A 16,094-nucleotide genomic window follows, 5' to 3' on the forward strand; every position below is an offset into this window, starting at 1 on the left:
AAGTTTTTATGCACAAACTTTGGTCAAACTGAAAATATTTTACAACTTTGACTATATTTTACATGTAAACAAACACTTGAAAATAGGAAAATATTTTATGGAAAATATTTTCCTTCGAAACAAACGGAGCGTAATTTGCAAATTGGAAGCGTTGTTCTTTACAATAATATGTTCATGAAATGACCCTATTACAACAGCAAAAGGACTCCGGATCAGAGCCACCTATAGTCTGAAACTATAAATGGTTGCTCTACTTCGATTTTTAAACTTCAGCTCAACATAACAATTTATATAAATCTGGATACAGGTAGCCAAAATTGAAGTGCAAGCAGTTCTTCAAGTATCCAAGACAGAAGAAGCTGAAAAGAAAACAACCCAGATTATGAATCATCATCGTATTCCTCAGCACCCTCTTCAGCAATAGGCTCAAGCCTTGGTGAATTGGAAGGCTTCTTCCGAGGGTACATAATAGGAGCTGGGGCTACCTCAATCCAAGAATTCAAGTTTATGATCTCCTTAGCCATTGAAGCTTGATATAAAGAGAAACAAATTCTGTGGGTAAATTTCTGTAGATGATTTTTTTCTCTTCCTTGTATCTAAAGAAAGATGAGAGATATGGGATAACCTTAGAATCGTTCTAGGAGGCTTTGTACAAAGCAGAGAACAAGAAATTGACTGTGATGAATATGAACGTGGAGGCACATATTAATATAGGAAGAGGAGGAAAGTGCAAAACAAAAATGGAAAAGAATATCTTGAAGGAAGAAACAGAGAAAGTTCTCAGTCATTGTTAATTGACGGTATTACGCAGTTCCATGTGGACAATGTTGATAATGGCTTGGAACAGAGGAAAGTTCGTATAATGATAGAATAAGGGACCGAACATTTGCCATAGAAAAGACAAAAACGTTAGGCGTTTGAGAAATTTGATGGGACATGGGAGCCCACAAATAATACACCCTCACCAAAATTGTCAATCTTTTTTTTTTTTTTTTTTGAGAAATTTTGTCAATCTAATCTTTCTTGATATATTTATAAAAGTAATTATCGCTTTGTTAATCACTGATTATATAAGAAGTGTTTAAATTACTTTTTTTTAAAAATGGTATAATTAATTTTTTTTTAAAGAAATGATAGAAAATTTTATTCAACTTGAAAGGTAAAAAGTTAAAAGATTACAAAATTTATAATCTTAAGACTGAGATTAAAAGTAAACTCTTTAATTTTTAATCTCTTAAAAACTATTGTACAATGCAATAGCTCATAATCCTTTCACAATTATTCCCCATTTCTTGTACAATTAGGACATTTACAAAGCGCCGTTTCCCATTTTATTCCTTCAATTTGTAACTACTTTGCATGTATTCTCTCCATTTCACTAAACAAAGTTTGTTGAGTTAATAGATTATTATTGATTTTCATATGGTCCCACTATTAACACTATTTCATTATCTATCATTAATAACTAGCCACCTCAAACAATTGTGAAATTTGTCATGAATTTTGTTGTTGCTCTAGATTTATTGTTAAATAGAAACATGTTTATTTCATTAATTTCTTCTCACTGAAGTGAAAGCATGGGTAGTATTAGCCTATTAGTACCTAAGATTAGATATTCACTAGTGGTATCTTGTTAGGTTAAGGAGCACCAAAACCTATTACAATTACTCAATTAGTACCTTACCAAAATTAAAGGGCAAACAGAACTACAGAAGTTATAAAAAAAAATTGTCAAGATAATGTCCAAGAGTCATAAGAGATTCGTTATAAGCATCTCGACTTTGGTGCTTAAAGAATACAATTAAATTTCCTACTTAAATATAAAGAAAATAAAACACAAGGAAAAGAAGAAAAAAAAATCAATGTGCTAGGATACAATTAGTCACACGGTCAAAAAAAAAAGAAAAAGAAAAAGCACTGCAATATCTTAGGAGTCTTCGTTGCATTCTTCAACCTTCTCTTCAGTAATTGTCTCCAATATAGGGGAAAATGGTAACTTTACTAGGAGAAATGAGAAGGGCTAGTGCAATCTCAATCCAAGAACTCAAATCTCTGATCTATTTTGCCATTGTAGTAAGAGAATCGCTTTGTCCAGCTAATAAGCCAAAGACCCAAAATTTCAACCATGTGGAGCAAACAGGTAGAGACGCTTGCAATGAAGATGAACACAGAACACAATGTATGCTATAAGGGCACACAATAATTTTCATTTTTGGAAAAACTTTTCTTGAAAATTGAAAAAATATTGATAACTTTTTTGATTCCTGAGAAAATGTTTCTAAAAATGGATAGCTTAATGTGTGCCTTTAGGGTACACATTAATCGGACCCTTTATCAATAAGTACAATAATTTTATCAACAACTGTTGAATGTTTCTGTAGCTCTTGCTAAGAAGTAGGATTAGAAATTAAGATCCATTTTGTACCAATATTTTGTCACATGAGGAATGTTAGGAGAATGATTCTCCATATGAATTTATGTGCTCAATTACTTCTGCAAATATGATTTTAGGCTCAATTTCAAATTCATTTTTAAATTTTGATTAAATTTTGAAGATCTGAGCCCAAATTCCAAAAAATTTAGTTTCAAACTAATTTGAAGTTATCTTACTTCAACTTACTCTATGACACTTAAAGGAATTGTACTTTTGTAATGAATCATGTGGTTTGTTTATATAATACACATAAATAATTACATTATTCACTATGTAATGAGTTGGAATATAGTTCCAAACTAGTTTGGAATCAAACTTTGTTCTTTATGCCTAATAATCCAAACTTATGACACTTGCCCCTCTATAGGTATTTTTTTTTTAATTGATATAATAAGATTTGAACTTAATTGTTCAGCCCATGATGGTTTTTATATATCATTAAATTATTTTTTTTTATAAATTAAATTTACACCAAATCTTTTATTGAATGACAAAAAAACTTTTACTGGTTTAATTAACCAAAATGGAAAAACCTGCTTGAAATTTCACTTTTTGCACAAATTTACCACACAAAAAAAATAAAGCTGTAAATCTTTTTTTTTATTTTTTATGAGAGCTGTAAATCATTTTAATACAAGCAAAAGGGCTCCGGATTAGAGCCACATATAGTCTGAAATGCAAGCAGCTCTTCAAGAATCCAAGACAGAAGAAGATGAAAAGAAAACAACCCAGATTATGAATCATCATCGTATTCCTCGGCATCCTCTTCAGTTATTGGCTCAAGCTTTGGTGAATTGGAAGGCTTCTGAGGGTAAATAATAGGAGCTGGGGCTACCTCAATCCCAGAACTCAAGTTTATGAACACCATGGCAATTGAAGCTTGATATAACGAAAAACAAATAATGTAGATGATTTTTTCTCTTCCTTGTATCAAAAAAAAGATTAGAGAGATAGGATTTTCCTTAGAATTGTTCTATAATAGGCTTTGTATAACGCAGAGCACAAGAAATTGATTGTGATGAGTGTGAAAGTGGAGGCAGATATTAATATAGGAAGAGAAGGAAGAAAACAAATTGGAAAAAAAAATCTAGAAGGAAGAAACAAAGAAAGTTCTCAGTCATGGAGTTAATTGATGGTTGTACACGGGTCCATGTAGACAATGCAGAAAATGGAATGGCTTGGAACAGAGGAAAATTCGTATCACGATAGAATTACTGAACAATCTTCACGGAATAGACAAAACTTTTAACGTGTGAGAAATTTGATGGGACATGGGAGCCCACAAATAATACACCCACTGACCCTTTGTCAATCTTAATATTTCTTGGGATTATTCAGCAAAAAAAAAAATATATATATATATCTTTCTTGGGATTTTTGTAAAAATAATCATTTTATTATCACTTATTTAAGATGTGTTTAAATTACCCTCAATTAATATAGAAATAAGTTGACTTACATTTATTTCATTAATTTCTTCTCACCCAAGTGAATTACCAATTTCTTCTATTAAAAAAAAAATGTGAATCACCATTATGATAAGACAATAGTTATTAAATTCAGGTCATTGACCTGATTTATGAGCCACTAGCTCATCTATCGAATTGCATGATCAAATTTTTAAAAAAAAAAAATTAAATATATATATAAACTAATAAAACTAAGTTTGAGAAATCATAACATGAATATGTAAATTAAAAAAAATAGGCATATGTCTAAATTAAATTTGCCATTATAATTCAAAATCAAGGTTTCAAAAGTTATAGCATTAGAAATTCTATAAAATTCACAAGCAAAATAAATGAATATCATAAGATTGCAACTAAATCTTTGCTAAATAAAATCTTGTTACATGTTTTAAAATTATATATATTAAACAAAGAAAAAAAGGCAAATCTCAAACTAAGTAAACAAAAGAAGAGAAAAAAAAAATGTTAAAGGCTTAAATTTGAAGATATAAACAAATAAAGCATAAAATATAAACAAAATAAGAAAAAGAAGGTTTAAGCAATAAACTATATAACATATATTGATATATTCATACCTACTTATTAACTGGCCATGTGAAACTAAAAAGTGATATGTTTAGACCAGAAAAAATTGATGTGTAGCCCTAGGTTTGGGGAATTAAACAGTGAAAAGTGATGGGTACAGTAGCATGAATCGGCAAAGGAGTGAGAGAAAAATGCTTTTTTTTTCTTTAGATTTTAACTTATTTAAAATTATCATATTATCACACATTAAACAGTAAAAAGTCTTTGAGGTGGACCTATTAGTATAATTTTACACAATTCATAAACCCAGCTAGATCACATGGTTTGTTTAAATCCGATTGGATTTTACTAGTTTTGACTTGGTCTTGTGCATGTTTGATCCAATTGATCACCAAGATTGGACACTATAAATGCATTCTCCATTATACTATAAAAGAGGTTGCTAATGGGTGGCTAGATTTGCTTGCTGAGGCAAGCAACCTGTAGGTGCAATCAGTCAATGAGGAGATGCTTTAAAATATATATATATATATATATATATATATATATATATATATATATATATATATATATTATTGGTAAACATGCACTAAATAGGTCTTGAACCCACAACTTTACTCTCCACCTAAAACTTGTAAAATCACGAGGTGTCAATTGACAAAAAGAATAATGTAGCACTTTAACTATATAATGTGTTAATGTATAAGTATTGTAAGATAAGAAAGAGAAGTTTAGACAAAGAAGAAACTTATGCACAAAAGGCTCTTAAGTTTAGACTAGTCTCATCACACGCGCAAAGTGCGTGCAGTGAGGTTTTTTTTTTTTTAACGGTCCTATTTTGTAGAAAAAAAACTGTGTTTTTTTATTAATTTTATATATATAATTTTTATTTTGAAAATCTAATTTATAAGTAGATAAAGCAATTTGAAAATTAACAGATGAAGCTTTTTTTTAGTGGTCCTATTTTGTAGAAAAAAAATAGTGTTTTTTATTTATTTTATATATATAATTTTTATTTTGAAAATCTAATTTACAAGTGAATTTAAAAATTAACAGGAAAGTGGTCCTATTTTTTAGGCAATGTTTTAGTAGGAGTTAAAATTGCATTTTTACCAGATTGTCCTACAGTTTTATCTCTACTTAAACATAGGGATACAAGGATATTTTTTAACTAAAAAATGAGGAATCCAAACAGGAGAAGCTCCTTAAACAATAATATAGACTAGCCTCTCAGCACGCGCTCACGCGCGTGCTCAGAGGCTCTTCTATTTTTTGGGTAAGAGTTAATTTAGAGCATTTATTATAATTTGAGATTACTAAATTTTTCAATCACAAAAAAAACCTAGGGGTGTGATGAAAAATTATTTGAATAGTCTCATCACACGCGCTTCGGGCGTGCGATGAGACTTTTCTTTTAGTTCAAAAATGCCCCTACAGTCTTATGTTTAAATAGAGACAAAACTAAAGAACAATCCGGTAAAAACTCATTTTTTTAGTCAAAGATGCCCCTACAGGCTTATGTTTAAGTAAAGACAAAACTAAAGGACAATTCGGTAAAAATGCAACTCCAACTCCCACTAAAATATTGCCTAAAAAATAGGACCACTCTCCTATTAATTTTTAAATTTATTTATTCATTTATAAATTAGATTTTTAAAATAAAAATCATATATATATAATAATTAAATACAGTTTTTTTCTACAAAATAGGACCACTAAAAAAGAAAAGTCTCATCGCATGCCCGAAGCGCGTGTGATGAGACTATTCAAATAATTTTTCATCACACCCCTAGGTTTTTTTTTGTGATTGAAAAATTTAGTAATCCCAAATTATAATAAATGCTCTAAATTAATCCTTACCCAAAAAATAGAAGAGACTCTGAGCACGCGCGTTAGTAATCCCAAATTATAATAAATGCTCTAAATTAATCCTTACCTAAAAAATAGAAGAGCCTCTGAGCACGCGCATGCTAGTATTCCGTAACTATTATTCATTTTTGCCAATTTTATTTATGCAGTAATCAACATGTTATTGATTGGAAGATGATGCAATAATTTAGTATTAACCTTTAGGGGAGGAAAAAAAGATCCTCTGAATAAATCTTATAAATAATGCATATATTAAAAACGCATAATAAAATTGTAACAATAAAACTACTTATAAAATACATGTGATGACCTTTACAAAAGCAATTATGAAGAAGTTGATGGATCAATGTAGAAAACTGAAATATTTATATTAGGTAAAATTGTAAAATAATGCACTACATCTGAAATATGAATATATAAACTTATTAATATTATGCCGACTACGGTAGAGAAGTTGGTGGAGCAATGCTATTTGTTCCACATTCTTATTGCTTTCCAGCAGCATTTGCCATGAACCTATGATACAAAATGTGTTAGCTTGTGTTATTAATAAAGAGTTTAAAACGTACATAATAATAATAAGCACAATAAATATCAAGTATAAACTTGTAAAATGAAATATTTGAATTGACCTTGTGATGATATTGCATAGCTCCATGTATGTGAAATAGTCTACTTCAGTTTGGGACTTGAAGAACTATCATTTAATTACCAAAAATTTAAAAAAAATTATATAAAAACTATGTAATTAAGTTTTTTTTTTTTTAAGTAGATGTGGTAATGATTTGTACCTGCTTTATTATCTCATCGTCCTTGACTCTCATTTTCTGTTTTTCTTTACTATTTTGGGTCTTGAAAATTGCATCTGCCTTGGTTTTTTTTCTTCGTATCTTTTTTTTCTCCTGGATGTTGGAAACCACATTGTCCTTGATTTTCATTCTTCGTTTGTCTCTGTTGGCATGAGTGTTAGAGATCACATCGTCCTTAATTTTTCCTTTGTCTTTTTTCTTATGGATGTTGTGCACCTCATTGCTCTTCTTCACATTGATTTGTTTTTTGTCTTTGTTCTTGGAACTTCAAAATGAAGAAAAAAATTGTTTGTGTATTAAAACTATCAATTAGTTATTTTCCTATTTTAAAAAATACTGTAACAAACCTTTCCAATTTTTGTGACTTTAAAACTTGTTTCACTTCTTTCCAAAACTCTTTCTCGTTAGCTCGAATAGTGAATCCCCAACTAGATGAATAAATTTCCAATTTGCGAACCAAACCCATACGCAGCATGACATTTTTAATATTAATTTTGATAAAACAATAGAAAGGGATGCTGATTAAAGATTTCATTAAAAAGAAATATACCTTGTTATCAATGGCCTCCATGTTTAATTATGATTGATCATCCTTCTAATTTTCCCAATGAGTAGTAAGAACAGCATGCACTCCATTACTTAGCATAGTGGACTCAATCCTCACATTTGAGTTGGGCATCCTTCCTATTACCAATTAATTGTATACATAAAAAAGATCAAGAAATAAAATATTAAAACGTAGACCGCATAACCATTAAAATTTGTAAATTATTAAAATAAATTTATATGTAAGACAATTATTTCCAATTGTTAATTAATACCTATGAGGAAGGGAACAAAACATCCTTATACACAATATTTCTTGTGTGAACACCTTCCTCCTCAGGTACTGTTCCTTTTTGCACCAATAGTTTTGTGTTGGATTGAGAGACTCCCCTTGACAACGCCACATATAATTGGCCATGACTAAAAACATGATCAGGAAGATAAATTCCAACAGTTGGAATTGTCTGACCTTGCGTTTTGTTTATTGTAAGTGCAAAGCTTAAACGTACAGGAAATTGTCGTCTGATCATTACAAATGGCAAGTGTACATTTTCTGTTGTCTTCAAAGGGATTCTTGGCAAGAAAACACGTGTACCCGCATATTGTCCAATCAAAATTTCAGCATCAATTATGTTGTTAAAATATCCACGGCATATCAATCTTGTACCATTACATAATCCGGCTTTTGGATCTATATTGCGCAGCAACATAATTGGAGCACCATTTTTTAGCCTTAATATATGTGGTGGTAAACCCCCTGGAGATATAGAATTTAAAAATTCTTGTTGATATAGATGTTACGTATCTCCTTCAACCTCATCAAAAGAATGTAACGTAAACTTATCTCCTGGGAACTGAGAAATTATCTTTGTATTAAGCTGCTCAACATCATCATTGATAGGTGTTAGCAAAGCCCTATCAACCATATACCTTGCATCATTGGCATGTTCTTGCAAATTTGGAAAAACTTGATCAATCAAGTTGTATATAGAATGCTGACCCTCCCATTGCATTGCCATTGAAGAGGGTAGTTTAATCAAATCATCCATTATAAATGGTTCATTCCCATCACCAATGCGTTGTATATACTGAGAAAAATCTTCATCATTGATAGATCTCATATTCTGCTTCAAATGTAACACTTCGACATCTTTCCATAATGGAGACTTAACTATGCATGCACCAATCATTTCTGTCTTTGTACCTTTTGGAACAACCGAAAGTACTTGACGAAAATCTCCACCCAAAATTAGCACCTTCCCACCAAAAGGTAAATTTACTTCCATAATATCTTTAAATGTTCTATCTAAAGATTCAAGTGCACGTCTATTTACCATTGGGGCTTCATCCCAAATAATTATGGTGGCACGTCTAATAAGTTCAGCTAAGTCTGATTGTTTACTTATTGAGCAAGTAGATGAAGCATCAGGAGTTAAAGGAATCTTAAACCTGGAATGCGCTGTTCTTCCACCAGGGAGTAATGTTGTTGCTATGCCAGATGTAACTGTGGCAATTGTAATGTGACATGCTTTTCTCAAGGTTGCCAATATTGTGCGATACAAAAATGTTTTCCCAGTTCCTACTGGCCCATCAACGAAGAATATCATGCTTTCCTTACGATCAATAACTGTCATGATTTTCTCATATGCAATTCTCTAGTCGTTATTCAACTTTTCAATTAAAGTGAGTTCTTCATCTACATTTGGAACAGTTAGCTCATCTTGAATGAGTCTAGGTACAGCTGAATCATTGTCACATTCTCCAGTCGATATCGGCAAATCATACTCTGTAATGTGCTTTCCATGTTGCAGGAGTAACGCCCCTAAATCCTTGAGAAGTTTATTTGTACGACGTGTCTCTGTTGTAATAGATGTTGATGGATAATCTTCTACCATATATGGGTAAAACTCATTCCACAATTCTCTTACTCTAGTTGGTAGACAAAATACTAATATTGTTGCAAACAATCTTCTTAAAGCTAACGGCATTCTAATGTCTCTTGCTTCAAGTAGATACTGTCGTATGCTGTTATCATTCTCTAGTAAACCCCTTTGTTCAGCTGCTTGCTTAAAAGTTGGATAGGTTATCCCATTAACAGTCAATAAATCATCAAATCCTGTTGGCCCTTTGACATGATTAAGAAGAACATGCAGATTGAATTTCTCTCCATCAAATGGTGAAACATTATATATCCTGCCCACTACTTTTTTATGAGATCTTCTTCGTGTCCATATATTGTTTTTATAATCCGAACAATAATGCTCAGGAAACTCTCTATATACATAATTTCGTGCATCATGATCAATCATATTCATATAAAAAAATTCAGTAAGCATTGTCTTTTTACTTCGCTCCAAAATATTAGCAATAGGTTCATGTGATCTAAAGCGTACCTGTTGTCTATCTGGAAGATGAATTTGCAAACGAAAAAGGGCAGGGTACATTCGATACATAGGAAAAGAAAATATCTTCTAATATGCCTCTGGAGCACATACCCATCTTGCATCAATGTACTGTTGGACCTCATCATAATTTGGGCTTGGCCTAACTTCCATAGAAACACGATCTGGGCCTTTATACACATATTTATATAAGTACTTTACACTCTTGATACTGCAACATATTTCAACATTAATATGACAATTATATTTCAGCAATAACCAAGGATTATATGGAACAACCCAAGTGTTGTCTACCATAATCCTACAATGATCATTCAGTGGCACGGGATTATTAGTATCATATCGTTTGTAAACAGGATATAAGTCATTGCCTTGGTATGTTTCTGATGAGAAAGGCTTTGGGTATCCTTTTTTACATCGCCCATTTTTCATGCACGGTGATCTTGGATTTTGTACCCCGCAAGGGCCATGTATCATATGCTTCAGTACAACTTTATGTAACTGAGGTTGTTCCTCTTTACATGGTATTTCTGCCTTAACAACCCGATCGTAATCATCTGGATTATGCAATTTATCATCTTCGTCAAGAATTATAAGCATGTGTGCATGTGGTAAACCCCTTTTTTGGAACTCAAAGAACTGCACATATACAATAACTCTTCCGAGAACCCCCTTGACCACGATATCATCTTTCAATTCTTCAAATTTCGATTTGAAAACTCTTGCAAGCAAGTCTGGACGATCTTGTGCTGTTTGTGCAGGTAAAAGCTCATTTTGGATTTCTTCCCATCCTGAATTGCACGTCATTGTGATGAATAAATCTGGCTTCCCAAACTTTTGAACCAATGACATTGCATCTTGAAATCATTGGATCATATCGCGTGGGCTTCCCACAAATGATAAAGGTAGAATGGTTCTATGTCCAACATTTCCTATATATAAGATGAAAAAGTTGGGGCACTAATAAATATTGATACTAATTCGCCATTAATAAAGTAATGTAACTTTCAAATGTAAAGTTTACACTACCAGTGTCACTCTCTCCTTCATTGAAAGTATCTTGTAAGCCTTGGTACAGATCTACCCTAATAGAATCTTGATTGTTCTCAAACCACCTAAGCTTATGTGTTTCAATTTTTACATAATTATCAACAACATACTGTTGGGAAAGGCGTCCTCCAAGCCAAATCATTGATAAAGCATCGTTGCGAATCTTCGACATTAGTAAAAATAGACGTATGTTTAGTTATTTTATAATGTAAGCGGCATTTCGAAGTAATAGATTGAAAATAATAAAACTGTTACCTGAAATATGTATGCATAATAATCGCGACATGACACTTTATTTCTATTAGCGTCACGTGTGTTGATATCCCATCCATATGTTCCAAAAGGAAAAAGTATTGGGTACTGCAATGGATCATAAAATCCTGCTGTATCTTGAACATTGATCAAATTACCACCAAATTTTTGAACCAAAATTTCTCTGCCACTTAAATGACCAGCTTCTTCTCCTCCTACAATAATAGCTGCCACTTGGGAAGCATTGGGAAGGCAATATTGAGGTTGGTTTAGAGGTTGTTCTTTAATGAGGAGTTTACATTGATGTAAATTTGGACTTCGAGATAATTGACGAAATTTCTCCACAAATGGATTGTGCATGTCTAAGATCCTTTGAATAAGTCGCACAATATCTTCATGAGCTTCTACAGATTGAGACATTCTACGTTGTATTTCAAGATCGGTGTCATAGATATACAATTGTAGATGCCGCACACTTAGAGGTGTATGTGGTAAAAGACTACCAATTCTATGATAGATGGCACCTTGGGCATGAAATGTATATATTCCTCGACTATTTGAGGCCACACTTTCATCCACATGCACACCCATTGAGGTAAATGCAAACATGTTGTTGTAAAACCGTATATATTGCCTGAAATGTCTGCCCTGTGGTGTTTGCTCACAAATGAGTTCCATAAATTTAGGACAAATTGGTATATTGGGGAAGGATATTTTTCCATCCTTGCAACACATTGAGGATGTCTCTCAATGGAACAAACGGGCATTACAAAAGTGACATGTCTTTGGTTGTGGTAATTGATATCTAATGGTCTTTATACCTTCTTTAAAATCCTTTGCACAATTGTATCTGCCTCGCATACAATTTATTACATGTGTAGTACCATCAAATGTGTTGTCAACACCTAATTTTTATTTTGAGGAAAAAATTAGCAATAAACAGTGTTATGATAGTTGTGAAAGAAAATATTAAAATTGTACCAAATATTATGTTGTGAAAAAAGCAAAATATTAATAATGTTTCGAATATGCAACTTGATAACAAATAATAAAATTGATAATGATAAACATGTAAATTGAAATGAAAATGGTGACATTGAATGACGAACCTTGTTCTCTATAGCCATCCCCATGATTTTGATCATTTATATTTTCAACTTCTTCAGTTCTCTCTACAGCTACAATGTAATTATAGAAAATGCTCAATTGGTGTAATTATATATAGAAAATTATGGTGACAGCTCTATAGAAGGATATGAAAATGAAAATAAAAATGGTGGCATTGAGTAATAAACCTTGTTCTCTGTAGGCATCCCCTTGGTTTTGCTCAACAATATTTTCAACTCCTTCAGTTCTTTCTGTAACTACAATGTAATAATATAAGATGGTCAATTGGTTTAATTATATATAAAAAATAATGGTGAAAGCTTTATAAATATATTATATAAAACTTACCATTATTAACATCAGAATTTATATGACTCGGTCCAGCCTCAAAGTCATTTGCCATTATAGTTGGATAGGTTGGAGGGAGACCTAAATTTAATATTACAAACATTAACTTAGTAATTTTGTATACATTGACATACAACTAACATGCCAAAAAATATGAATTTTGTATAATCTCACCACTAACTTCTTGCATAGCCCTATGCTCAACTGGCATATTGCGTGCCAAGTTACGAATATGTGTAAGACAACGACTTTGTCCAGCCTCATGATTAGGCGGTATTAGTGATGGGTTTGTTGATGTTGAATTAGAATGTACAACATCTTCTTCATTCAAATTTGTTGGGCCTCCCACTAAAATGTGATCACCACCCAAAGTTTGTTGTCTTTGTCTTGCATAATTGGCACGACGTCTTGCCAATCTAATATTTCTGCTTTCATTGTCTTCTCTTTGTATTCTCAAGCGAGCATAATATCTCCATTGTTCTCGACGACATTCTATGTCATCGGTATCCACCATCGATGTATTTTGCGAACTCATTCCTACATAGAATTAAATAAAATTTATAGTGGTTGTTGCACATACATACACAATAATGAATAGATTTTTCCTTGTCACCAATAGAGTGTATTAAAACCTCAAAAAAGTGAACTAATTTTGAACAAATTAATCACATGTAAGAATTGTAATAATATGTGTAATTGTAATAAGTTTTTAGTAAAATAGGAGAAATAAGTTACACTTCTTAAAATTATTAAATTATTATTTGAGGTAGAAGTTTTGAGAATATATTTAAATTTAGGTAATGATTTGTAAGATCAATATGACTAAAATATTATTTACAAAATGTTTACTTTATTTCACAAAATCATTAATTATCCATAAAAAAAATACATGGCTTGCATTTTTGGATTGGGATTTGGATGCTTCTACTAATTTTTATATTAGTGAGTATCTGATGAGTTTTAAACTGACAGACTATCATTATCCATACTTATGTTGTATTTTATGAGGTACGTACCATTTTCTATGGAATAGTAAAGTAATCAGCTTTTTGTTAAAGGAAATGTTCCTAAAAAGATCCTAAAATTTAGTAACTATTCATCCACTTTTTTTTTTTTTTTCAAGTATTGTTGATGTTGTTCTTTTTTTCAAACTTTATGTATGACAATTACCATTTTTTATCTAATCCTAAAATGTAGTTTTTTTAATCCTAAAATTTAGTCATTTACTACATATCCATAACATAAGTAAATAAAAGTTTAAATTGAAAATTTAATGGCAAGAGATACATGTTAATTGTATAAAACCACAATTGTATTTTGAGATTTTTTTAAATAAAGTATTAAATGGTGCTTTAACCTTAACAAAAGGCTAATACAATTGGGAATTAATGATTGAAGTATCTTGAAAAAAAATTGTATAAAAACATCATGATTGTTTGTTGAGAATAAAAATAAATAAATGTAGTTTAAGGTCATAGCAGTAGAAACAACATCTAAATTGACGTTTAAAAATTTGTTTTCAATAAATATTTTTAAAGATATTTCCTAAAAAATTCTTTAAACTTTTCTCATTAAAAAATTCCAAAAAATATTTTGTAAACCAATGCAATTCTCCAAGTTAGTTTAAGCATGGGCTTGAAAGTTGGAAAGCGGAATATAGTTCATGCAGATTTGGCATTTGTTCCTTTCACTTAATGGAGTATGCAATCCAATGAGATCTAAGGAGGTTCGGCACACCCATGAACATGATCTGACCGTTAAGTAAAATAGCTTTCTCTCTATCTCTATCTCTTTTTTTTTAAATCTCTTCCATATTTTTGACAAAAAAAAAAAAAAAAGACTTCTACTATAAAATCACTACTATAACTTCTCCATCCTTATCCTTATATTTAGGCACTAACATATCTGATTTTGAAAGAAAATAAAAGGCTAAATTTAGTTTCATAATTTTACAGGCAGTTAAAATTGGTTTTTGCTTAGATTTTTTTTTTTTTTTTGATATGAGAATTGGGTAGTTTTTTTTTTTTTAGAATGTGGGATGGTTTCAAGCTTGATTTGTTGACAGTGTGTCCAATTGTGGACTTCATGCGCACCACATAGGTGATGTAGATAAAGTTGTGTTGTAGGCAAGATTGTTGGCTTATTAGGGAATGTGTGGGATTTTTTTTTTTGGATAGAAGGTGGGGGTAGTTTTGGTTGTGTGGTAGTTTTTTTAAAATAGGACTGTCAGGGAACATGTGGGATTTTTTTATTGGATAGAAGGTGGGGGTAGTTTTGGTTGTGTGGTAGTTTTTTTAAGATAGGACTGTCAGGGAACATGTGGGATATATATATATATATATATATATATATATATATATATATATATATATATATATATATATATTTTTTTTTTTTTTTTTTGGGGATAGATGGTGGAGGTAATTTTGGTTGTGTGGTAGTTTTTTTAAGATAGGACTGTCAGGGAACGTGTGGGATTTTTTTTTTTGATAGATGGTGGGGGTAGTTTTGGTTGTGTGGTAGTTTTTTTAAGATAGGACTGTGGGTAGTTTAAATTTCAAATATATCAACAACATTTTTTTTTTGAGAAAGACATCAACAACATTTAAACTGAGAAAAAGGTACGTAGCATTTTTTATGTAGTAAATTAGTACTTATGGAAAAAAATTTAAATTGAATTTGACATAAAATTATACAAATGATAAATATAGTTTCTATTACGAAAGAAATTTTTTTACAACAATTTCTTAGATAACAACCACTTTATGTGAGGTTTAATACATATAATAATTCTTGTAAAGTCTCTCACCCGAACTTATCTAATATTCCATTCCAATGACTCCTCAATACAATCCAAAAAATTTGTGTGTACGTGAACCTGAGAGAAATAAAAGAATTAGGGTTAAACCAAGTATTTTAAAAAAAATTTAATCAACAAATCAAAGTTAGAATTTAACTCTATTATGGACTCTTTAAAATCTAATCACCACATCATTAACTATTTAAATAAATAACTAAATTAAAAAAATAAAAAAATTTAATGCCATTCATTTCTTAAAAAAACTAAAAATCTAAATAGAAAGCTAAAAAAAATTTCTTAAAAAGAAAAAAAAAACGTAAAAGGAAAAAAAAAATTTTTAACGCCATTCCTTTCTTAAAAAACTAAAAGACTAAATAGAAAGCTTTTCTTAAAAAGAAAAAGAAAACGTAGAAGGGAAAAAATAAAAAAAATAAAAAAAAATTTAACGTCATTGATTTCTTAAAAAACTAAATAGAAAGCTAA

The 16,094-nt window shown here is 30.8% G+C and overlaps 1 protein-coding gene and 1 pseudogene across 1 annotated transcript; both read right to left on the bottom strand.

Annotated features, from left to right (window-relative positions):
* Positions 1 to 7,927: 7,927 nt before the first annotated feature.
* On the bottom strand, positions 7,928 to 10,096 carry LOC142610517 (uncharacterized; annotated as a pseudogene).
* Positions 10,097 to 10,123: 27 nt separating this feature from the next.
* On the bottom strand, positions 10,124 to 10,906 carry LOC142610518 (uncharacterized). The gene has a single exon (XM_075782329.1). It carries the CDS (start codon positions 10,904 to 10,906, stop codon positions 10,124 to 10,126), a length of 783 nt encoding a protein of 260 aa, XP_075638444.1.
* Between the last annotated feature and the right edge of the window lie 5,188 nt (positions 10,907 to 16,094).

This window comes from Castanea sativa, chromosome 9 (genome assembly GCF_040712315.1).
Source record: "Castanea sativa cultivar Marrone di Chiusa Pesio chromosome 9, ASM4071231v1".
NCBI classification, from domain to species: domain Eukaryota; kingdom Viridiplantae; phylum Streptophyta; class Magnoliopsida; order Fagales; family Fagaceae; genus Castanea; species Castanea sativa.

Excerpts from the sequence above, each read along its gene's own strand:
- LOC142610518 (XM_075782329.1), bottom strand. The coding sequence starts at position 10,906 with ATGTCATTGGTTCAAAAGTTTGGGAAGCCAGATTTATTCATCACAATG.